The sequence below is a fragment of the Salvelinus namaycush genome, chromosome 1 (assembly GCF_016432855.1).
Source record: "Salvelinus namaycush isolate Seneca chromosome 1, SaNama_1.0, whole genome shotgun sequence".
NCBI lineage: Eukaryota > Metazoa > Chordata > Actinopteri > Salmoniformes > Salmonidae > Salvelinus > Salvelinus namaycush.
This window is the reverse complement of record NC_052307.1, coordinates 18,796,777-18,820,448: the sequence shown is the minus strand read 5'-3', so window position 1 is coordinate 18,820,448 and position 23,672 is coordinate 18,796,777. Positions and strand designations below refer to the sequence as shown.

Sequence of the window (23,672 nt, the reverse complement as noted above, 5' to 3'; positions counted from 1 at the left end):
CCTGGCCGTTTCACTGGACAGAACATCTGACACGGAGCAGCCTGGGAATAGACTCAGCAGCAGAGGGACCACCTACACACACACACACACGGACAGATTTACTACAGCAGTCAGTTCTGCACCGTGGGAGTTCCGCACCACTTTATGAAACATGTATTACATAAAATGAAACGTTGGTTAAAAGAAAGAATCAACCATTCATGTATTTATAAAAAAACATGTTTGGTTTCCCCCCCAATCTGCATAGGAAACAAGTAGTGAGAGCTTTGTACTTGCATAACTAGGGCCCTTCCTATTTCCTGACAAAGTCACGTTAAGCCCTTGCCATAAAAGCTCAGAATATCTGGTCCATAGTTTTTGTACAGGCCAATGTTCGTTTTATGGATAGAGTGGATGAGACATATAGGCGTTAAGGCTCTTGCCTGATCATTAGTGGGGTCCAGGATGAGGGTACTGATGGCATCCTGCTTGGCCCCCTCAACGTTGGGCAGTTTACTGTGGGCTTTGGCTCGGTTCTCATAGTACCGGCTAACTCCAGGGTTATAATTGATGGCCTCAGAGAACTTGTCAGCTGCCTCCTGGTACTTCCTGCGGTGAAGACAAGAAACAGTGGCGTGGATGATAGACAGACTCACCGGTCCTGGTAGCAGTGCGTTCCCAGGGTGTTGTGGATGAGACTCACCGGTCCTGGTAGCAGTGTGTTCCCAGGGTGTTGTGGATGACAGCGAGGCGGATCCAGATGACCTGGTCATCAGGAGACATCTCCTTCGCCTGCTGGTAGTCAGCCAGGGCAAACTCCCACTCGTCCTGCTTGAAGAAACAGTCTGCACAAACCACAACCACCTTTATAAATATCAGAGGTGATGTGTGCGGTCTACCCAGATGCACTCATTCCTGAAATTGGATGTTATGGATGTAGGCATAGCCGCGGAAAGTAGGGGTGCTGAGGGTGCTGCAACGCCCCCTGATAATCCGAATTAAAAAATACACAAAATTAGTGCCCTGGCCCTTTATTACTCTGGTATGAGTGAACAAAAATAGCCTTCAGCAGCGCAGGGAGAAAATAATTCTCAGCACCCCGACCTCTAAACATCTCCCATGGCCATGGATATAGGTACTGACTTTATGCATTAACGTATTCAATTTGTATGAGGAGATATAAAATCCCATCACCAGTCACTTCAAACACATTCTCTTTTGATCTCAGAGACTCCTGCCCACCATCTATAGTCACACAATATTGTTATTTCACTGGGCCAGACTTCAATTGCACCTTTTTCAAGAGGGAGCCCACGGCTTTCCTCACCTAATTTCACCTCAACCAAACTCACCTCCTTCGTCTCCACTTCCTCCCACCCCCTCAGACATACCTCACTTCCCTGATCTTCCCCTCCTCTATTATCCCCTCCCCTCATTTCTTCTCACCTCCTCTGTTGATGTAGAGGCCACTCTCCTCCTTCTGCTCCTGGATGGCCTTGTTGAGCAGCAGGACTGCCTCTGTGTAGAAGCTACGGGAGAAGCACTGCACAGCAAAGTCGTTGTAAGTGAGCACCAGCTGGACCTGGGCCTCCCCCTGCACGGCCCTCCAGTCTTCCTGGGTGTGTCCGCTCAGCTCCGACCCCTGGTCTCCCTCGTCTCCAGCCTCACTCAGCTCCACAGCCAGGACCAAGTCCTCAATGGCAGCAGTAAACTCTTTCAGCCTGCGGTACAGAATACCCCTATGGTGCAAAATACTACACTTTAGTGGATAATAGACAGTATGTATCCTCATTTACTATAGATTGGTAGAGAAGCTTCTCCTAACAAGATGTATATCTCTTCAGTGGTAGCTGAGAACGGTATGGTAAAATGGGGTCAGGCATGTATCAGATAAACCAAAGGCCTAATCAACGCCCTTGCTTGGTGAATCAGAACCTGATAAATACTCTGCCATCAACACCTGAAGAGGTAGTGCCGCCCAGTCTCAGGGCAATGCTCCAGGGCTGTGTTGATCTTGGACAGGGCCTCTGTGAGCTCCCCTGCCAGGGCCCTGCTGATGGCCTGCTGCCTGGCCCTTTCACTGGCCTCCTCTAGCTGGCCCAGCAGGGCACCTGCCTCTGGGCACGACGGACTGAGAGTCAAAGCGGACCTCAGATCATGGTAGCACATTTTTACCTGTATAGATAATTGTGCTGTCATTACATTAGAATGCATGTAAATGAGACTTTTGATCATTTATATAGATAAAAGTGGCAATGACGTCACATGTGTTGAGCTAGTACATAAGCTATTTATCCCTAGGGTTAAAACTAGAAATCCCCACACCTTTGTTCTTTCTAGCATGGTATTGTCAGATATTGCCCAGTGTTTAACACAGAGGTAACGGAGTGTGAGAGTGTACTACTGACCTGGTTGAGCTGTTTGTGGAGCCGTGCTCTGAGGGTGAACAGATCTGCGGTCTGAGAGTCTGCCTCCAGCCAGTTACTGACCAGCCTCAGACAGTCAGTATAGCGGCCCAGGGCCGTCAGACATGCCAGGCTACAACAGCAACAAAGGGGGACACTTCAGTGGTTCACACTTTAAATATTAGGTGAATAGCACCATCACATGGCTGTACAAGGCGTCTGTCTATCTGTAGAGACGGCTGAGGTCAAAGGATCTCACATGACCTCCTTACGCCGTGTCCACACAGGTTATTGCCGTACGGTACATTTTACGTAGTCTTCACAATCCATGTGCCGCATCACAACAAAAGGATTCACACCACACATTAGCAACTTCTTCTGTGGTTTACTACTGACACCACGCGGCAAAGCAACACACAAGTTTAAAAAATCCAACGCATGCGACACAACCTAGTCCCGCAGATGAGTCGCAGCGGTGCAGATTGCCTCCCAATTAAATTAATGGACGTCTGCCGGAATGGTTACAGTTTGACGCAACCGATATGCACGAGGCGTTAGGCAGATAACATATGGATAAAGCCAAAGAAAGTGTTTGGAAATAGAGGAAACAGTAACACATCTATTATTTTTATGCACATAGCTCTCCATGTGAATAACTTGTATTTCACACTGACCTCCTCATGTGATATGACCTGCAGCTAGGCTTGAGCTCGGCAGCCTTGGCAAACGACTCCAGAGCATCCAGGAACATGCCCTTATCATACAAACATTGGCCCTGTGGAGTGGACAAGATTTTATATATTACAAACTGTTTTCAAGTGAAAGCAAGAGATATTTCAATAGTGCTGGATGCTTGCTTGACTGTAGGAATGATCATCCTGTTTGCATCACACAGCAGGCCGCTTTGGGAGACAGCCTCCCTCCTCACTCTCACCTGTAGGTAATAGATGAAGGCCAGACGTGTGTGTAAGGTCTTAGCCTGAGGCTCCAGGAGGCAGGCATGCCTGTAGCTGACGACTGCAGACTGGAAGTCACATAACTGTAAATAGGCCTCCGCCTGGCTCACATAGAGCTGGGTCTGGAAGTCAGGACACGTATGACAACTTCAGACAATTCTTTCAGACAAATCAGACTATATTTCAGTTAAACAATCAACCTCACTCCCATCTGTTCTCCTTCCAACAGCAGTTACTGTAGATATTCAGAATGATTTGGTACTTGATGTCAATTTATGTGGTTCTGTACCTGTTTCGGCTGAAGATTGATAGCTTTGGTGAAGAATGTCACAGCCTTTGAAAATTGGGACTCTGCCATTGCCTCTTCTCCATTCTCATAGCTGCAAATTGATAAATATAGGTGAGTGACCCTTGGCAAACTCATCTTCAGAGATCCTATTGGCATGTGATCAAAGTAATACATTGTCAAAGAAGCTGCATCAACCTGTTGCCATGTCAAACTCACTGTTCAATGGCTTTGTTTGTTAAAATGTTAATGAGATCAGGCCGATCCCCTCTCCGGCTTTCAGATGATAGGAAAATGCTGCTGGACCCAAAGAGACGGCAGATGGCATGTTTACGCCGCGCCTCCACGAGCACTTCCTCCGACACAGCAGTGGGGAACAAAACCCTGTCGTCGTCGACCTGTTGGTCCATCTTCAGAGCAGGAACAGACATGCCTTATATTATGCAGCTAACGTTAGCTAGCAATTTGTTGGCATTCATAGCTAATGTAGGGGATCGCAAAATTGCCTACTTTATAATTCTAACGTACCAAAGTATTTGCATATAACAGGCTAGTTAGTTACTTAGCTATTAGTGCGAAAAGTTTCTGCACAGTTGTTTTTCTCTCTTTGCTTTCAGTCACTGTTGAGAGCGCCATGTAACCAAGGGAACGAACAACATGTGCATGAGCGGCTAGTGGATTTACCACGCCCATTCTGTCAGATTGATCACAAGCTTTTGTTGCATAAATAATGACAATTTTAATCTTTTGAGAAGTCTTTCGAACTTTAACCTGAAAGGCAAAGGAGAAGCGATTTTTTTTACTCGGCCCATGAAAATAGGCACACGAAGTGAGGAATTTTTGTATGGCAGTCAAGGAGAGAGTGGGATGATTCGATTATGCTGAGCCCCGGGACCCCTGTAATAATGCTCGTGGCGTGCAAAAGCGGGAGTCGCGCCCTTCTCAAATCGAACAGTAATCTGCTCCGCTCAGAAACACACAATATTTATTTTATATTAAATAAATGTTCGAATTTTAAAACTAGTTTTCATTGGGAAGGCAGATAAAGTGTTTTTTTCAAAGGCAATCATGTGAAAATAGCATCCTTATCATTACTCCTCGTGCTTAATTACGTACATTTTGTTTTGAGGCGATTTCGTCGTGGTCTGAACGGGGCTCCTGGCACACGCCCAGGAGGCAGCTCGGTTCGAAACGAATACAATCAACTTTCACCCGGGTCAGATTAATCGAATCCTCTCATAGTGAATTTGGTAAACAACAATTATTATTTGCTAATTTCCTACATGAGGCGTATTTGATCGAATTTACGTTTCGTAATAGTTTGGTTGTTACAAATACACTGATACAAGTGGACGCACGTGGCATTTCGGCAATAAAAAAACATTACTTTAAATGAGAAGTGTGCCTGTTGTCAGAGCTAGATAGAGGATTTTTAAGCAATAAGTCACGAGTGTGATATATTGGCCATATATCACAAACCCCTGAGGTTCCTTGTCGCTATTATAAACTGGTTACCAACGTAATTAGAGCAGTAAAAATACATGTTTTCTCATACCCGTGGTATACGCCAAATAGTTAATCTGTGTCGTTTACAGTTGGAGCAAATTAAGCATGTGGGCAAAGCCATGTACGAGCTAGCGAGATCCTATTGGCGCGTTGTAGCAGGTATTTGCATATTTCCGTTAGGGAACGCCTTCCCTGTGAAACAAACTACGTCCTGGGAACAGCTGCACTTTTATTTTGAAAAACGAAACCGGAAATTGCAATTAATTGCTAGCATGCGCATCAGCTGATTATATGAAAACATAAAACCAGATTTGCCAATCCGCTGGTCGGTCGGTAAATTGACAACATTGAAACGGATATATTGCTTTAAAAATGGTAATATAATTATGATTTTCGTTCTTTCCTGATCATTGCCGTTTTGAATTAAGGGGTTCTAGTCTCACGAGCGGTGGTAGTTTTCCCTTCGCGTATATTCTTTTGCACAGGTTTGCTAAATTATCTGTCGCTGGCTCTGCATGTCCAACATTCATTGTTGTCAAGTGACTGCGAACAGGACAAACCATGATTGAAATCCAAAATGAGTCAAGACGATTGCTTGATACAGAAGATGGAGAAGACACAGGAGTGAGGTCGGAACAGGACGCATATCTTGAGTAAGTTTGTGTTATTGATTTTTTTGAAACATGTCTGCAAGAAAAGTTTGAACCCAATATCTTTGGTGGCCCTATACCACCTAACATGTTTTTCTTTACTAAAACCATGGTCTCGTTTTGTTGAGATGGTGAAGTCTTATATGTAATGTTATTGTTACAATAGAAGCTGATTTGTAACCCCACCTGTTCTGTCTTTCAACAGCAAGGTGAAGAATGGAAAGCTGTTCCTGGCCTCTCTTGCAGCTGTCCTTGGTCCCTTGAGTTTTGGGTTTGTATTGGGGTACAGTTCCCCTGCCATCCCTGAACTAAGCACAATCGCTGACCCAAGATTACGACTAGACGATGACGAGGCTTCGTGGTTTGGGGTAAGATAAATTCTGGGACCCATGACAAGAATGTTTTTCCCCCCCTCTCATAATCCCACTAGGCTATGCTTTGAATCCTTGTCATGCTATAACAAGGACCCAGAGTTTTTCTAGGTCAGGCCACCCCACTCTTGGGGGGAAACTCAGGGCCCTAATCATTCCTGAATGGATGAAAGTGAATATTAGCCACTTATTTGAATTTTTTTTGGTAGTCTATCGTGACAATAGGAGCTGCTATAGGAGGTCTACTCGGCGGTTGGATGGTGGACAAGATCGGGAGGAAACTGAGTCTTATGTTCTGCTCGCTACCTTATATCTTTGGTTTTACTATCGTTATTGCTGCTCAGAATGTCTGGATGCTGTATCTTGGGAGGGTACTCACAGGACTGGCAAGTGGGGTTACGTCACTCGTGGTGCCAGTAAGTACTATGGAATGTCTACTCTTATGCTATCAGTTTAAGGTCAGAGGGAGTTACAATTGACCAAGATGCATGATAAGTGTACTATGTGAATGCCTACATTCTAATGATCTTATTTCATCATACATTCCTATTTTACATGGCACCTCAAATGTTGAATTATTTCTATTGATATGCCATGCTGCATACTCCTCCTGTGTGAAAATTGTTTTTCACTTTTCTCTTCCTCTGTGCTCTAGCTGTACATCTCAGAGATTGCCCATGAGCGTGTCCGTGGGACAATGGGCTCCTGTGTTCAACTCATGGTGGTCACAGGAATCATGGGGGCATATATAGCAGGTATGCCACAGGTGTCTGTTTGTTAGCAGTATTTGGATGTTATGATATTCAAAACGATAAAGTCATAAGTCTTGAACATTTTTTTTATACTGTATCTGGTCAGCGGTGAGGATTTCTGACAATGTCACTAAGGATTTCTCAGTATTGTACAACTTTGACAGAGGTTACAACAGTAGTCATACGGGTAGAGGTTCATGTTTTAATGATGTGGTGCAAGGTTTTATCAATCCCAATCAATATTGGCAACCGAACCTTGATAATCATATCATGTGATCATCATCACCAGGAATGATCAAGATTCCACCCTGCTAACTGAGAGCTCTCATTTGTGCCAGCCTCCCAAGCCACCACTATGCCTAATCAAGTTACTGACATGACATGCTTGTTTCTCAAGATACTTTCCTCAATAGACAGTACTATTGCAGGCGTGGTAGGCTGTTTTGTCTCAGTAGTGTCTTATGTTTAGAAGGAATAGTCTTTGGCTGAGGAATGTTGTAAGGCAGAGGCTTTTCATTATCCCATTGTCTGTATATGCTCTTCTAATTATGCATTTATTTCCATTTAGTGAAGAGGGGTGATGGATACTAATAATCGACATTATAGATTATCATTGTTCATCTTCTGGAGTTACATAATATCAACAACACCACTGTATCTGGAATCCAGAATGTCAGTAGTGGTTAATTTTCACTGGGAAGGATCCAACTAGGGTCATCCCACTACTGTCCTCTCACATTCCCTACTCTACTAACATCCCAGGGATGTTTCTGGACTGGCGCTGGCTGGCAATCTGCTGCTCCATCCCACCCACCATGATGATGGTGTTCATGTGTTTCATGCCCGAGACCCCCAGGTTCCTGCTGTCTCAGGGTAAACGGAGGGAAGCCGAGGAGGCAGTGCGCTTTCTGAGGGGGCCAGATGCCCCTGCAGAGTGGGAGTGTGCCCGCATTGAGGATGCTTCTGACGACCAGGTGAGCTTTGTGTATTCCCTAATAATCATGAGCTATAAGACTTTCTTTGAGAAAGACATTGTGCAATGGCATAATACAAGGGACAAAGGTATGGATTGTGAAATATTGAGTCACCTCTCTGTGTTGCACTTAACCAAATCAATAAGAACATGAGGGAAAAATCCAAAACTTTTAGCTGAAGGAACTCTGTCTTTACTTGCATGGTTTTGTATCTGAGTGAGTATATTCTGGTCAGCCTCACTACTATAGGGAAGCAGAGCAGAGAAACTTGGCAGAGCTGAGAAACGGTTGTCATCCATTCAGTGGATATAGTCTGAGCAGAATCAGGAACAAAGAAGCATGCTTCCACATCTGACTCATGTTAATGGGAATAAGAGGGTGTGATGACTGTGTGCTTTGTGTTAAACCCAGGGAGGTAGTTTGGGGATGGCTGATCTTAAGAACCCTGGAGTATACAAGCCCCTTGGAGTGGGCATCATGTTGATGCTCTTCCAACAGCTCACCGGTATCAACGCCATCATGTTCTATGCTGAGACTATCTTCGAGGAAGCCCATTTTAAGGTAAGAATTGTTATGTGTTATTTGAGGTATTTTGGCTGCTGGAATGAGCTATTTTATTTTTTATGATTACAGTTTTAATACACTGATCAAAAATATAAATGCAACAATGTCAAAGAATTTACTGAGTTACAGTTCATATAAGGAAATTAGTCAATTTAAATAAATGAAAACTGACATTTTCAGCCTCCAGGAATTGTGTACAGATTCTTGCGCTGTGGGGCTGTGCATTATCATGCTGATACATGAGGTGATGGTGGCGGATGAATGGTACAACAATGGTCCTCAGGATCTCGTAATGGTATATTTGTGCATTCAAATCTCCATTTGATAAAATGCAATTGTCTTCATTGTCCATAGCTTATGCCTGCCCATACCATAACCCCACCGCCATGGGGCATTCTGTTCACAACGTTGACTTCAGCAAACCCCTCACCCACATGATGCCATCTGCCCAGTACAATTGGAACCGGGATTCATCTGTGAAGAGCACACTTCTCCAGCTTGCCATTGTGACTTTACTTTCATTCATCTGATGACTTATTTATTTAATCCACTAACTATGTTTAATTGTTACCCGATTTGAAATGATCACGTAACAATTAACTCAAAAGGAATTTGGGGCACCACGGAAGAGGTTAAGAGATACCATAGACTTTAATTCGGGAGATGGTAAATCTATTACATTGATAAACAGTTATCTTATTAATTATTACCTCATATCATCATTCAGAACAGTTGTAATCTCATGCATCTGCAAAAAAAAACAGCCTTACTCATGATTCAGTACTACACAAATTGGTTTATTTATTTACTAGCGAACTAAATAATAACAGGATAACATACACACTTAATACATGAAACAAAGGTCCCTAGCGGACTTTTACAATGGCTTTTTACACAACAACATGGAGGGGGAGAGAAAGAAAGACACTTATCGTCGATACATTTTAGAACTATTCTCCTTAATCATATAGTTTGCACACGAACCACCGCCCGTTTGGAATAAGAAATCATGAATGTTTTTTTCTGAGTGCCTTAGTTTGCCGTTTATCTGTCGGAACCAGCCCTCCTTAGGAAGGTTGTTGGCCTTTCAGTGGCAAGCTGTATGGCTCTGATTGTCCGAAAGGGGTCTCCCTGTCCCGTTTTCTACTGTTATTCACTCTGGAAGATAGCTAGCTAGCTAGCCAGCCGTGTCGATGGTTCCCACTGGGTGATGAGACTAGCGTACAGTGATTGTCTGGAAGGTGAGCTTCTCACCAACACCTCATGTTGATGTTCAGGATTCAGACCACTTTACACAAACAGCTGCAACCTGGCAATGTTCTGGTCTCGTCTGGGAGGTGAGGTATTTTCTTCAGCTCGTGTTGAGGTTTAAAGTTCCAACCATTTCAAACGTGTAACTCCCGCCTCACATTTCCTGGTCTAATTTTAATTTCTGTTGGAAATCCTTTTATGTACTCTGGCCAAAGGGGAAGGTTCTGTTAGTCTGATATGCTCTCTGGCTACTTATGCAGTTTATAGGGGAGAGATTCTCTTATAAACTCAGCAAAAAAGGAAACACCCTTTCACTGTCAACCTCATTTATTTTCAGCAAACTTAACATGTGTAAATAGTTGTATGAACATAACAAGATTCAACAACTGAGACATAAACTGAACAAGTTCCACAGACCTGTGACTAACAGAAATGGAATAATGTGTCCCGGAACAAAGGGGGGTCAAAATCAAAAGTAACAGTCAGTATCTGGTATGGCCACCAGCGGCATTAAGCACTGCAGTGCATCTCCTCCTCATGGACTGCACCAGATTTGCCAGTTCTTGCTGTGAGATGTTACTCCACTCTTCCACAAAGGCACCTGCAAGTTCCCGGACATTTCTGGAGGGAATAGCCCTAGCCCTCACCCTCCGATCCAACAGGTCCTAGACGTGCTCAATGGGATTGAGATCCGGGCTCTTCGCTGGCCATGGCAGAATACTGACATTCCTGACTTGCAGGAAATCACGCACAGAACGAGCAGACAAGTGGTCTGCCACTGCGAGGACGATCAGCTGTCTGTCCTGTCTCCCTGTAGCGCCGTCTTAGGCGTCTCAGTACGGACATTGCAATTTATTGCCCTGGCCACATCTGCAGTCCTCATGCCTCCTTGCAGCATGCCTAAAGCACGTTCACGCAGATGAGCAGGGACCCTGGGCATCTTTCTTTTGCTGTTTTTCAGAGTCAGTATATAGGCATCTTTAGTGTCCTAAGTTTTCATAACTGTGACCTTAATTGCTTACTGTCTGTAAGCTGTTAGTGTCTTAACGACCGTTCCACAGGTGCATGTTCATAAATGTTTTATGGTTCATGGAACAAGCATGGGAAACAGTGTTTAAACCCTTTACAATGAAGATCTGTGAAGTTATTTGGATTTTTATGAATTATCTTTGAAAGACAGGTTTTTATGATGAGTTTACCTCCTAAAATCACATTCCTATCTTAACAAAATTAAGTTCATAATTGCTACTATTATATGCACAACATATTGGATGGAAACTTGACATAAAGGGGATATACTTATTGTATTTCGTCCATACAATTTTTAATGACGTCACAAAAACATGACATTAGTTTTCTATAGCTCCTGACAGACCATTCCCCACCCTATGTTAGAATTATTGTTCCAGTATTCACGTTTGACTGTGTTTAGAGTTTGTGGGAAAAGCCTGTTTACAAAGACATTCCTTTTGTTCATACTGGAGGGCAATAAAGAGTCCTTCTCCTGTAATGTACAACAGTGTGAACTGTCGACCATCCAGCAGCTCCACCCCACCCTCTGTGGGTGAGAGCGGGCCTGGTTACTGTCAGCAATTGCCAAGCTGATCTGACCCATTCTGATCCTCACAGGATGTGCATTTGCCATCTGAAGTCGGTAACGACGCCGAACTGCAGTCGGCTCAAGATGCTGGTGAGGACAACGAGTATGCAGATGAGCTTCCCTGAGACGGTTTCTGATAGTTTGCGCAGAAATTCTTTGGTTGTGCAAACCCACAGTAATCCGCTGTCTGGGTGTCTGGTCTCAGATGATCCCGCAGGTGAAATGGCCGGATCTGGAGGTCCTGTGCTGGCGTGGTTACACATGGTCTGCGGTTTTGAGGTCGATTGGACGTACTGCCAAATTCTCTAAGACGATGTTGGAGTCAGTTTATGGTAGAGAAATTAACATTCAATTATTTGGCAACAGCTTTGGTGGACATTCCTGCAGTCAGCATGCCAATTGCACGCTCCCTAAACTTGAGACATTTGTGGCATTGTGTTGTGACAACTGCTAATTTAAGTGGTGTTTTATTGTCCCCAGAAAGTGCACCTCTGTAATGGTCATGCAGTTTAATCAGCTTCTTGGTATGCCACACCTGTCAGGTGGATGGATTATCTTGGCAAATGGAGAAACGCTCACTAACAGGAATGTAAACAAATTTGTGCACACAATTTGAGATCAGCTTTTTGGGCATCTTTTATTTCAGCTCATTAAACATGGGACCAGCACTTTACATGTTGCGTTTATGTTTTTGTTCAGTGTTGATTTATTGGTTCAATTTGTTTGTCTTTTCACATTACTATTCATAAGCTGTAATATGATTATCTAAATAATATCGATACTATGGATATTGACATGCCAGTGGGGTTAAATGTATTAAATGGCAGATGGTGATTTTGTTTTTCAGAACAGCAATGTTGCTACGGTGGTAGTAGCAGCAATCCAGGTAGTGTTCACTGCAGTAGCAGCATTGGTCATGGACCGCGCTGGAAGAAAGCTTCTCCTCATCCTCTCAGGTGCATATGTCTCACAAGCGTGTCTGTGTAATATCGGATACTTAACTTTCCTCCACCACTGATTATAATGCATCAATTGAGTCCTTTGTGGCAATCCCGCTCAATGTAGGGGGTGGAAATAAGGCGCTGTCAAGCTTGACATCAGATTATCTCACCCAAACTGGGCCCCAACTCCCTAAAAATAATTGTTCAATGGCGGACGTGCATAAATATGGAGGCCTCCATGCACTTACCACAAATGCCTCGTTTGCTGTATTGTAGGTTGCTCTCCCTAATTTTTGTATTTTATATCGGCATTAGCACAGTACACGATCCAAGTCTCCAAAGACGCCAGCAATTCAAAAAGAAGAAGAAAAAGTAGATTGAGCCGTGTCGCGTGCCAGTTTTAAAAACTGTTTTAGAACTATGACATGTCTGTACTCTGCCATCTTTATGCACGTTCACCATTGTGAAAAGAAATGTCAATTTCTCCCTCCCTCCCTTTATATATCAAGGAGTTTCTATGTGCCTAAGCACTGCTGCCTTTGGTGTTTACTTCAAGTTGTCCAGTGAAACCCATGGTAACTCCTCAGGACTTTGCCTAGTAGAGAGTCCCCTAGCAGAGGACCCTGCGGCTGGGCTGTCCTGGCTCGCACTGGCCAGCATGGGCTTCTTCATCACAGGTGAGCTCCACACTTAGATTGGGCTCTGTCTAGTCTAGAAAACAGTGACTATTGTTGCCCAGCAAACTATCCTGACTAGATAAACACATTGAAAACATTGTTGGCAATGTGCATTTGGAAAGAATTCAGACCACTTTATCCAAATACAGCCTTATTCTAAAATGTATTACTTTTTGTTTTATCCCTCATCAATGTACACACACTACCCCATAATGACAAAGCGAAAACAGGTTTAAAAAAATGTTTGTACTTTTATGTAAAAAAATAAATAAACGTTATTTACATTAGTATTCAGACCCTTTGCAATGAGACTCGAAATTGAGCTCAGGTACATCCTGTTTCATTGATTATCCTTCAGATGTTTCTACAACTTGATTTGGAGTCCACCTGTGGTGAATTCAATTGTTTGGATATGATTTGGAAAGGCACACACCTGTCTATGTAAGGTCCCACCGTTAACAGTGCATGTCAGAGCAAAATCCAAGCCATGAGGTTGAAGGAATTGCTGTTGGATTGTGTCGCGGCACAGATCTGGAGGAAGGGTTCCAAAACATTTCTACAGAATTGAAGGTACCCAAGAACAGTGGCCTCCATCATTCTTAAATGGAAGAAGTTTGGAACCACCAAGACTCTTCTACAGCGGTCCACCCGTCAAAACTGAGCAATCGGGGGAGAATGGCCTTGGTCAGGGAGGTGACCAAGAACCCGATGGTCAGTCTGACAGAGCTTCCAGAGTTCCTCTGTGGAGATGGGAGAACCTTCCAGAAAGACAACCATCTCTGCAGCACCTCACCAATCAGGCTTTTATGGTAGTGGTTTCACAGAAGCCACTCCTCAGTAAAAGGCACATGACAGCCTGTTTGGAGTTTGCCAAAAGGCACCTAAAGAACCCTGACCATGAGAAACGAGCTTCTCTGGTCTGATGAAACAAGCGAACACAGGAATGGCTTTGGGACAAGTCTCAATGTCCTTGAGTGGCCCGGACTTGAACACGATCAAACATCTCTGGAGAGACCTGAAAAATAGCTATGCAGCTAATAAAAAATAGTTTTTGTAGATTCTCATTTATACATTATATAAATTAGGATCAAGTTCCTTGATTGGATAAAAATGATAACTTTAACACTTCCCTGTTTTTATTTTATTTATCCCCATCCAACCTGACAGCGCTTGAGAGGATCTGCAGAGAAGAATGGGAGAAACTCACCAAATATAGGGGAGCCACGCTTGTAGCGTCATACCCAAGAAGACTCGTTGACACTGACGTCTTGCTTCCGGACAAGCTAAACACCTTCGGCCACTTTGAGGATAACACAGTGCCATCGACACGGCCTGCTACCAATGACTGTGGGCTCTCCTCCGTGGCCTACTGGATTAAGACATTTTAAGCGTGTTAACCCTCCAAAGGCTGCCGGCCCAGACGGCATTCCTAGCCGTGTCCTCAGCGCATGCGCCGACCAGCTGGCTGGTGTGTTTACGGACATATTCAATCTCTCCCTATCTGAACTAAATGACTATTGGCCCCCTTAGCACTCACTTTTGTCATCATGAAGTGCTTTGAGAGACTAGTCCAGGATCATATCACCTCTACCTTACCTTTCACCCTAGACCCACTTACATTTGCTTACCACCCCAATAGAGCCACAGATGATGCCATCACACTGCTCTATCCCATCTGGACAAGAGGAATACCTATGTAAGAATGCTGTTCATTGACTATAGCTCAGCATTCAACACCGTAGTACCCACCATGCTCATTATTAAGCTTGAGGCCCTGGGTCTGCACCCCGCCTTGTGCAACTGGGTCCTGGACTACCTGACGGGCTGCCCCCATGTGGTGACGGTAGGGAACAACACTTCCACTTCGCTGATCCTTGACACTGGGGCCCCCACAAGGGTGTGTGCTCAGCCCATCCTCTACTTCCTGTTCACCCATGACTGTGTGGCCAAGCACACCACCAACTCAATCATCAAGTTTGCAGATGACTCAACAGTAGTAGGCTTGATTACCAACAATGAAGAAACAGCCTACAGGGAGGTGAGGGCTCTGGGAGTGTGGTGCCAGGAAAATAACCTCTCACTCAAAGTTAACAAAACAAAGATGATCGTGGACTTCAGGAAACAGCAGAGGGAGCACCCCCCTATCCACATCAACGAGACCGCAGTGGAGAAGGTGGAAAGCTTCAAGTTCCTCGGCGTACACATCACTGACAAACTGAAATGGTCCAACCACACAGTGTGAAGGCGCAACAGCGCCTCTTCAACCTCAGGTGGCTGAAGAAATTTGGCTTGGCACCCTCAAACCTTTACAGATGCACAATTTGAGAGCATCCTGTCGGGCTGGATCGCCGCCTGGTACGGGAACTGCACCACCTGCAACCACAGGGCTCTCCAGAGGGTGTTGCGGTCTGCACAACGCATCACCAGGGGCAAACTACCTGCCCTCCAGGACATCTACAGCACCCGATGTCACAGGAGGGCCAAAAAGATAATCAAGGACAACAACCACCCGAGCCACTGCCCGTTCACCCCACTATCATTCAGAAGGCGAGGTCAGTACAGGGGCATCAAAGCTGGGACCGACAGACTGAAAAACAACTTCTATCTCAAGGCCATCAGACTGTTTAAATAGCCATCACTAGCACATTAGAGGCTAATGCCTTAGACTTAATCACTGGCCACTTTAATAAACGGAACACCAGTCACTTTAATGTTTACATATTTTTGCATTCCTCATCTATGTATATACTGTTCAGTCGTGGCCAAAAGTTGAGTGACAAATATTAATTTTCACAAAGTTTGCTGCTTCATTGTCTTTAGATATTTGTCTGATGTTACTATGGAATACTGAAGTATAATTACAAGCATTTGATACGTGTCAAAGGCTTTTATTGACAATTACATGACGTTGATGCAAAGAGTCAATATTGGCAGTGTTGACCCTTCTTTTTCAAGGACTCTGCAATCCGCCCTGGCATGCTGTCAATTAACTTCTGGGCCACATCCTGACTGATGGCAGCCCATTCTTGCATAATCAATGCTTGGAGTTTGTCAGAATTTGTAGGTTTTTGTTTGTCCACCCACCTCTTGAGGATTTACCACAAGATCTCAATGGGATTAAGGTCTGGGGAGTTTCCTGGCCATGGACCCAAAAGATCGATGTTTTGTTCCCCGAGCCACTTAATTATCACTTTTGCCTTATGGCAAGGTGCTCCATCATGCTGGAAAAGGCATTGTTCGTCACCAAACTGTTCCTGGGTGGTTGGGAGAAGTTGCTCTCAGAGGATGTGTTTGTACCTTTTCTTTATTCATGGCTGTGTTCTTAGGCAAAATTGTGAGTGAGCCCACTTCCTTGGCTGAGAAGCAACCCCACACATGAAGGAACTCAGGATGCTTTACTGTTGGCATGACACAGGACTGATGGTAGCGCTCACCTTGTCTTCTCCGGACAAGCTTTTTTTCCGGATGCCCCAAACAATCGGAAAGGGGTTTTATCAGAGAAAATTACTTTACCCTAGTCCTTAGCAGTCCAGTCCCTGTACCTTTTGCAGAATATCAGTCTGTCCCTGATGTTTTTCCTGGAGAGAAGTGGCTTCTTTGCTGCCCTTTGACACCAGGCCATCCTCCAAATCTTCACCTCACTGTGCATGCAGATGCACTCACACCTGCCTGCTGCCATTCCTGAGCAAGCTCTGTACTGGTGGTGCCCCGATCCCGCAGCTGAATCAACTTTAGGAGACGGTCCTGGCGCTTGCTGGACTTTCTTGGGCGCCCTGAAGCCTTCACAACAATTGAACCGCTCTCTTTGAAGTTCTTGATGAGCAGATAAATGGTTGTTTTAGGTGCAATCTTACTGGCAGCAATATCCTTGCCTGTGAAGCCCTTTTTGTGCAAAGCAATGATGACGGCGCATGTTTCCTTGCAGGTAACCATGATTGACAGAGGAAGAACAATGATTCCATGCATCACCCTCCTTTTGAAGCTTCCAGTCTGTTATTTGAACTCAATCAGCATGACAGAGTGATCTCCAGCCTTATCCTCGTCAACACTCAGTCCTGTGTTAACGAGAGAATCAGACATGTCAGCTGGTCCTTTTGTGGCAGGGCTGAAATGCAGTGGAAATGTTTTTTGGGGATTCAGTTCATTTGCATGGCAAAGAGGGACTTTGCAATTAATTGCAATTCATCTGATCACTCTCCATAACATTCTGGAGTATGCAATTTGCCATCATACAAACTGAGGCAGCAGACTTTGAAAATTAATATTTGTCATTCTCAACTTTTGGCCACAACTCTATTCTATTCTACTGTATCTTAGTCTATGCCGCTCTGACATTGCTCGTCCACGTATTTATATATTCTTAATTCCATTCCTTTACTTAGATTTGTGTGTATTGGGTATATGTTGTGAAATTGTTAGACATTACTGCACTGTCGGCACTAGAAACACAATCATTTCGCTCTGAATACTTATGTAAATGTGATGTTTCAGTTTTGCTAAAATGTATAACCTGTGTTTGCATTTATAATTGTTGTGGGGTAAAACAGTTTTATACATTTTAGAAAAAAGGCTGTAGAGTAACAATCTGGAAAAAGTTGAGGGTTTTGAATACTTTTCGAATGCACTGTAGGAGTGTTTAGTAATGTTTTTAGAGTATAGTGGGTTTCGTCACTTAAGTTGTTCCATGTCTTTTGGTTATAATATTGAAATTACTATTAACCATATACTAATTTATATTTTAAGTTCAGATCTGACATTTTGCCTCGTGTGATATGTTTTCTCATCGGCATACCCTGTTGTCCATTCAGGTTTTTCTCTTGGTTGGGGTCCCATCCCCTGGCTGGTGATGTCTGAGATCTTTCCTTCGCGAGTAAAGGGGTTTGCCAGCTCTGTTTGTGTCCTCACCAACTGGGGCTCTGCCTTCATCATCACCAAGACCTTCCAGGACCTGATGGTGAGTGCTGATTTGGGGCATTGTGTGGGGGATAAAGGGATGTTGAGCAGGCAGGGGGCTTGGCAGGAAGCCATTTTGCAGTTATGGTTTGCATGTTCTTAGCATAGCAGAGACAAATGTCAATGTAAACTTCAACATGTTTTATTACAGATACACAAACATGGCTATGTATACAGTTCGACACTAAATGTGTCGAACAAGGTAGTTTACGCTGCAGTTCAGGTGCAGTGTCCAAGACAAAACAGTTTAGAGGATCAGCTAAGATGTCTGAGGTAATACTGGTAACTGTAAGGATGAATTTGGGAATTGTAATAACAATCCATGATAAATGTATTTCAGGACCTTCTAACCAGTGCTGGGACCTTCTGGCTGTTTTCTGGGTGTTGTGCGCTCAACATAGTCTTCACCATCCTCTTTGTCCCAGAGACCAAAGGCAAAACTCTGGAGCAGATCCAGACACAATTCAAAGGGACTCCAGAATAATTAAGCTACAATAGACAAACTTAATGCCAACCCCAAATATAACATCAACAAGGACAGAACTAGAGTTTCAAGCATCTCATGATACTTTGTGGTCAATAGTTTTCTGGGTAGTCCTATCTGGATGGTCCTTAGAGATAGATTATCATCTTATTCTGTGACTTGAAAAGGTAAAATGGTTGCAGCTGACTTATGCCTATTTGATACTCTCAGACTTAATAGTGGGCCTTGCATTCTGAGCCATTGGCCTTTTGGGCATCCTGATTGAATGCTGGACCTCTTAAGCCCCCTTTTTTACCCCTCAAAAAATTTGCTGGGTTAGTTCAGTTCATACATCACACTTGAAGATTCACAAAATGTGTGCTCCAGAAATATTTGTCAATTCTACTTACAATGCTTGCATTTCATTATGTATTTTTTGTTTACAGTACAAGAACAGTTTACAACATTTTCAAATGTGAGAGAACAATTAAAGCTATGTGCATGTAAGTAAGAATTTGGCCCATATTGATAATTAGATAGTTTACTGATTTAATGTTCTCTTTGTACCATGGGGGTATACATTTGTAAGTGTGCACAAATGTCCTGTTGGAATTATTTGTCATGTTTTTCTTCTGAAATAACAACAATGTTTTTACTGAAACATTTTTAGAAAGGTGGAGAAAAGTATGTAATTTGGTAAGGATGGCTGTGTGACTACACATGAAGTATCAATGCACACTGTAATATGTGGTATACTATTACCGGTGCCAAAACATGAAACTAAATGTGCTACAGTAGTGAATGGTCATATGTTAATAAAAGACTTGTCTATTTCATCCATACTAGCACTGTACATTTTTTTTCTCTCCCATAGACATTCTATTTGTTTTTTAAATTCTGAATAGTTCTAGAGGTTATGGTCTGTTCAGTGGGCACTCAACTGTATGGAAGCGTAACGGTTAGAGGGTTTCCAGTTTGAAACCCAGGTCTGACGGGACAATTCTGGCGGGAAGTGAGCTGGCAACCGGAGATTTGCTGGTATCAAATCCTAGATGCCATTGCCTGCTGTTGTGCCCTTGAGCACAACTGCTCCATGGGCAACCAGTGTGCATCCCCCTCCAACCTGTGTGTCTGTCGGCGGGGTTGGGATAAAAGCATAAGTCGACTTTGTGTATAATTGATGAATAAAGTGATTTTAACAAGACTACATGAAATTGCTATTGCAATGACATGAGTGTGTGTGACTAACCCTTGAGACATTTCTCAAACTTGGTGGGTCTTTTGATCGCCTACACCTGCAATTATCTGCCTTCACATCTTACATTTGTATAAACTTGTAAGACCATTTGGTGACTTATACACTTTTAATGTCATTAACATTTTCCGAGATTATGCAGTATGTCGTCTATAATGTTTTAAATCCTTTCAACTTTGAATGGAAAAGTCAGCTTTGTTTCCTGGCCTCTCACGTTAGGAATGAGTCTCCATTATGTTAAGCATATTTTATCACCTCTGTTAAAAGACTAGATGCATCATTACAATGTGGAAGTTACATTCTGAAAAGGGTTATCTTTTTTTGTTGGACAATAGGGTATGTTTCAGTATTCCCAACACTACTTTATCCTTTGAAAAGTGATTATGCATTACCCACAGGGTACAGGAATGTGCAATTACCTAATTGGTGGCAGGTGAATGTGAAGGCGGCATTAGGAACATTTCCAAGTACTTAGAGGAAGATATAAAGGTCCACATCCAGGAGACCTCCCACTCTTATCTATTTGATTCTACCTGCTTGGTCTCACAACAGGGTCTGTTTCTCTATTTGTTCATCATGTTTTTAGTGGTGACCGTCTTCAGCGTGATGCTATGGACTCAGTGTATCAATGCTGATATTCATCCACAACAGGACTTTGATCTACAAAGGGTGAGAACAATGGTATATTTGTCAATGTGCTGTGGTAGGCTGTTTTTTCTGATAAAAGCACTGTGGTTCTTTGATCTTTATTATGGGTTTTACTCTTTGTTAAATGCCTGCTTTAGACCATTTTATTTATCCTCTGAAATCTGATTAACTACATGTATCTATGGTAAATGTCTGTCTAACCATAGTATATGGAAAACCTTGTTGGAAACAAAAGTTACTGAATTGAAAAACAAACAGTAGCGAGGTCAAAGAACAGCGGAATTTCAACTTTGTTGTTGTTTGTTTAGACCATTACATAAGATTGGTCTTTTTGTGTGTTTTGAATCCTGTTTTGTGAACATTTATTGTAACGTGTACCCTGAAATATTATTTTAAAGCAATTATTATTTGTTCTTCATTTTAAACAATGCTGTTCTCTCGTCAATATATGTTTAAAAAATCAATTGTGTTAATACTATACTTGATGGATTTTGATGGAAGGATTTTATTTCCCTATTTAATGTCATAAGGAATAATGTATTGTCTTTAACATTCTTAGTGATTTGCTCAGTTTTCAGGACAGTGGTATCGTGTTGGCCTGGCATATGACTCACCAGAATTTGTGCCATGGAGAAGTTATGTGCAGGTCTCCAATGGGAATGTAACCTATGATATGGATGGCAATGCCAACCTAACCGTATGGGGGACAGGGTATTTACCCTATTTTGCTTTTTAAATGAGATCTACACTCCAACAAATAAAAACATTGTAGTTAATAGGAACATTACACATCAGTCAATAAGTTAACACTGGGATAAACTTTATACTGACTATGACTTTCAGTAATAGGCCATTGTAAATGCTTATCAATGCTTATAAATGCTTATAGATGCTTATGTTTATAAATGCTTAAATACTCAAGTAGTAAAAGTACACACTATTTATAATGTGTATTAATACATGTTATAAATACTTGCAGCACACACAAACCCATAACCCCTTTCTCAATTTCCTGTTGCCAGGTTAAAAGGTTGCATGTGCCGTGTGTACTACTACCAGAAGACTGACCTCCCAGGCCAGTTCAACTACTTTAGTGACCGTAAGTTATGCTTCCTTCCTCGAGCTGGTTAGAGGAGATGGTATGAGGGAGGAGACACAGTGAAGCATGGGGTAAATGTAGAAATAGACACGCCGATGTTGACACTGCAGTGGGAGGGGGAGTACAGACATCCGTTTCTTATGTATGTTAGATTCTAACCCTAACCCTTCCTATAATCCATTTGTGTTTCAATGTATGATGAAGGTTGCTGATCCACTATTATCTGTGCTATTTTTGTTGCTGGTATCATGTCCTGAGCCTATAAAGATAAACAATTTCAAACCATTAAGTATTCTAACTAACAAATTACCTAATTGACAGGCCATCAGATATTGAAGGACATCACCGTGGTGGAGAGCAATTACACTGAATATGGTCTGGTGGTGAAATACAAGAAGATTGTGAAAGAATTCTCCCAGGTGTCTCTTTATGGTAAAGATAATTTACATACAGAATTGTCTCATGTGGATCACCTTACTCCTACAGTTATTCTAGTCATTATCAAAAAAGTATGTTTTTCTCACTATTTCCCACTCTGTTTTTCTAAAGGTCGCTCACCAACGCTGAGAAAAGAATTGGTGGAGAGATTTAGAAACTATTCTCTGTCTCTGGGATTCTCTGCAGACTCCATTCTGACCCCATCGTTCGTAGGTAAATATGACTGATCAAACACAGTACAAACTGTCAGATGAAAGTAGCGTAGGACTTGGACTGGTGCCATTGAACTGTATATAATCTTTGTCCCAGTTTCAAAAAATTACTAAATGTGTTATGTTATGCTTTAAAATTTCACCTTTTGTTGTTTTCATGTTTTCATTCTACTACTTATACAGATCCCTGCTCTGATTGCGGACATTAAGTGAGTAGAAATTACATTAAATGAGAATAACATTTCTATAGCAACAGGGTTTTCTGAGCGTTTCTATGTTCTGCTTTTTATATAATAAAATCTGCTCACTTTTTAAGGACCTAACAGCAAACATTGGTTAAAAAAACTCCACACCATCATACTGGACCAAGATAGGAGCGCATCACCCTTACATATCCTGGGTCTTCTGTTTCACTCTCTACTTTACATACATGTATTGTACAATAACACTATTGAATACACAGAGAACTGTTGCCATACTCTATAACAGGTCTGAGTCATATTACTCATATACGTCACTGCCTAACGTGTTGTACATGAAGAATCTGTTTTAAAACCAGAGGTTATGATTGTTAATACAACAAACGTTGTATTTAATATGGGATAGTGGGTTGAAATGTCTTGAAGGTTGACTTTGGAAGCTATCAATATAACTCTATTACCTGAGGGAAAACAGAGGCCTGCTTAACATTATTGCTGAACCACTCAACATCGCTTTACATCATTAAACCTTTCTATTTAAATCTCAGGTTTTCTGTAAGCAAATGTACACAATTTATACTGTATACACAGGTCCGGAAATCAACAATAAACAAGATTTTGAATAGAATAACTTTATTTTTCCCTTGAGGGAACTTCTTGCCTGGTGAAAACAAAAAAAGGAACTTGTGTATTTGTCTAATTGTACTTGAGCAGATCTGCCCCACATTTTACCAAACCATTTCAGCTCCCTCTAGTGGGTCTTAACAAAGCCATTTAAGAATTTTGTCAGTGTTCATTCAATGTCAGTATAGCCCATGATTTTAGTTTTTTAAGAAATGTCCTCCCATAATAGATCCATAGACACTGTGTGAAAAAGAGTGGACCTGTAGAAGGGAAACAACTTGGTTCTGGGGCTTGAACCAATAAATCCATAGTTATACCAAGTGCACTAATGGGCTAACTTATAACAACTATTTCACTTTTTAGGTGGTATGCTGAAAATACCAACACAAAATGGGTCTTGCTTCCAACAAGGCCAGAGTGACTGTGATGACACTCATGTTGCACTTTCCACCAAATTATGGGGAACAGCTGGGAATGGGATAAGGGTTTGAACAGTTCATCTGAGGTTATAGAGCATGACTGAGTTTACACTATAAAGGTCTAGACTCCAGACACCTTGGTTGATGCTAGATGTCAGAGGCCAGTAACTGTGAAACTCAATTAGGCCATTTAGCTATCCCTTTCTATCCTGAACTAAACAAACAATTACAACGTTAGACAGTGGATAACACATATAACACAGTAATATAGGGCACAGAACGCTAATGAAAACAAAACTGTTTTATAACATATTTGTCAATTTAGAAAAATTGTGGTTCCTTCCCATGGGTATCAGTTCCATTGAATGGACATTTTGGACAAAATGTGTTCCAACATTTGGCCAGCCTAAGAAAAAAACTAAATTGAAATTTACATAGATATAGAAATT

At 42.4% G+C, this 23,672-nt stretch overlaps 2 protein-coding genes across 3 annotated transcripts; both read left to right on the top strand.

Moving 5' to 3' along the window:
* The first annotated feature begins 5,409 nt into the window (after positions 1 to 5,409).
* LOC120057196 (solute carrier family 2, facilitated glucose transporter member 8-like) lies at positions 5,410 to 19,164 on the top strand. Of its 2 annotated transcripts, none has more exons than XM_039005808.1 (10): positions 5,410 to 5,785; positions 5,988 to 6,150; positions 6,498 to 6,569; positions 6,809 to 6,908; positions 7,668 to 7,879; positions 8,291 to 8,440; positions 12,142 to 12,250; positions 12,745 to 12,912; positions 17,721 to 17,866; positions 18,206 to 19,164. In XM_039005808.1, the coding sequence occupies exons 1-10, from the start codon at positions 5,694 to 5,696 to the stop codon at positions 18,347 to 18,349; spliced, it is 1,356 nt and encodes a 451-aa protein (XP_038861736.1). In that variant the 5' UTR covers positions 5,410 to 5,693; the 3' UTR covers positions 18,350 to 19,164. The 2 variants fall into 2 exon arrangements, with proteins under 2 accessions (XP_038861736.1, XP_038861655.1); XM_039005727.1 differs by having other exon boundaries at positions 6,363 to 6,569.
* A 922-nt stretch (positions 19,165 to 20,086) lies between these two features.
* Positions 20,087 to 22,816, top strand: lcn15 (lipocalin 15). The gene is made up of 7 exons (XM_039005600.1): positions 20,087 to 20,252; positions 20,803 to 20,942; positions 21,254 to 21,330; positions 21,652 to 21,762; positions 21,880 to 21,981; positions 22,164 to 22,189; positions 22,297 to 22,816. The coding sequence occupies exons 1-6, from the start codon at positions 20,160 to 20,162 to the stop codon at positions 22,187 to 22,189; spliced, it is 549 nt and encodes a 182-aa protein (XP_038861528.1). The 5' UTR covers positions 20,087 to 20,159; the 3' UTR covers positions 22,297 to 22,816.
* The last annotated feature ends 856 nt before the right edge of the window (positions 22,817 to 23,672 follow it).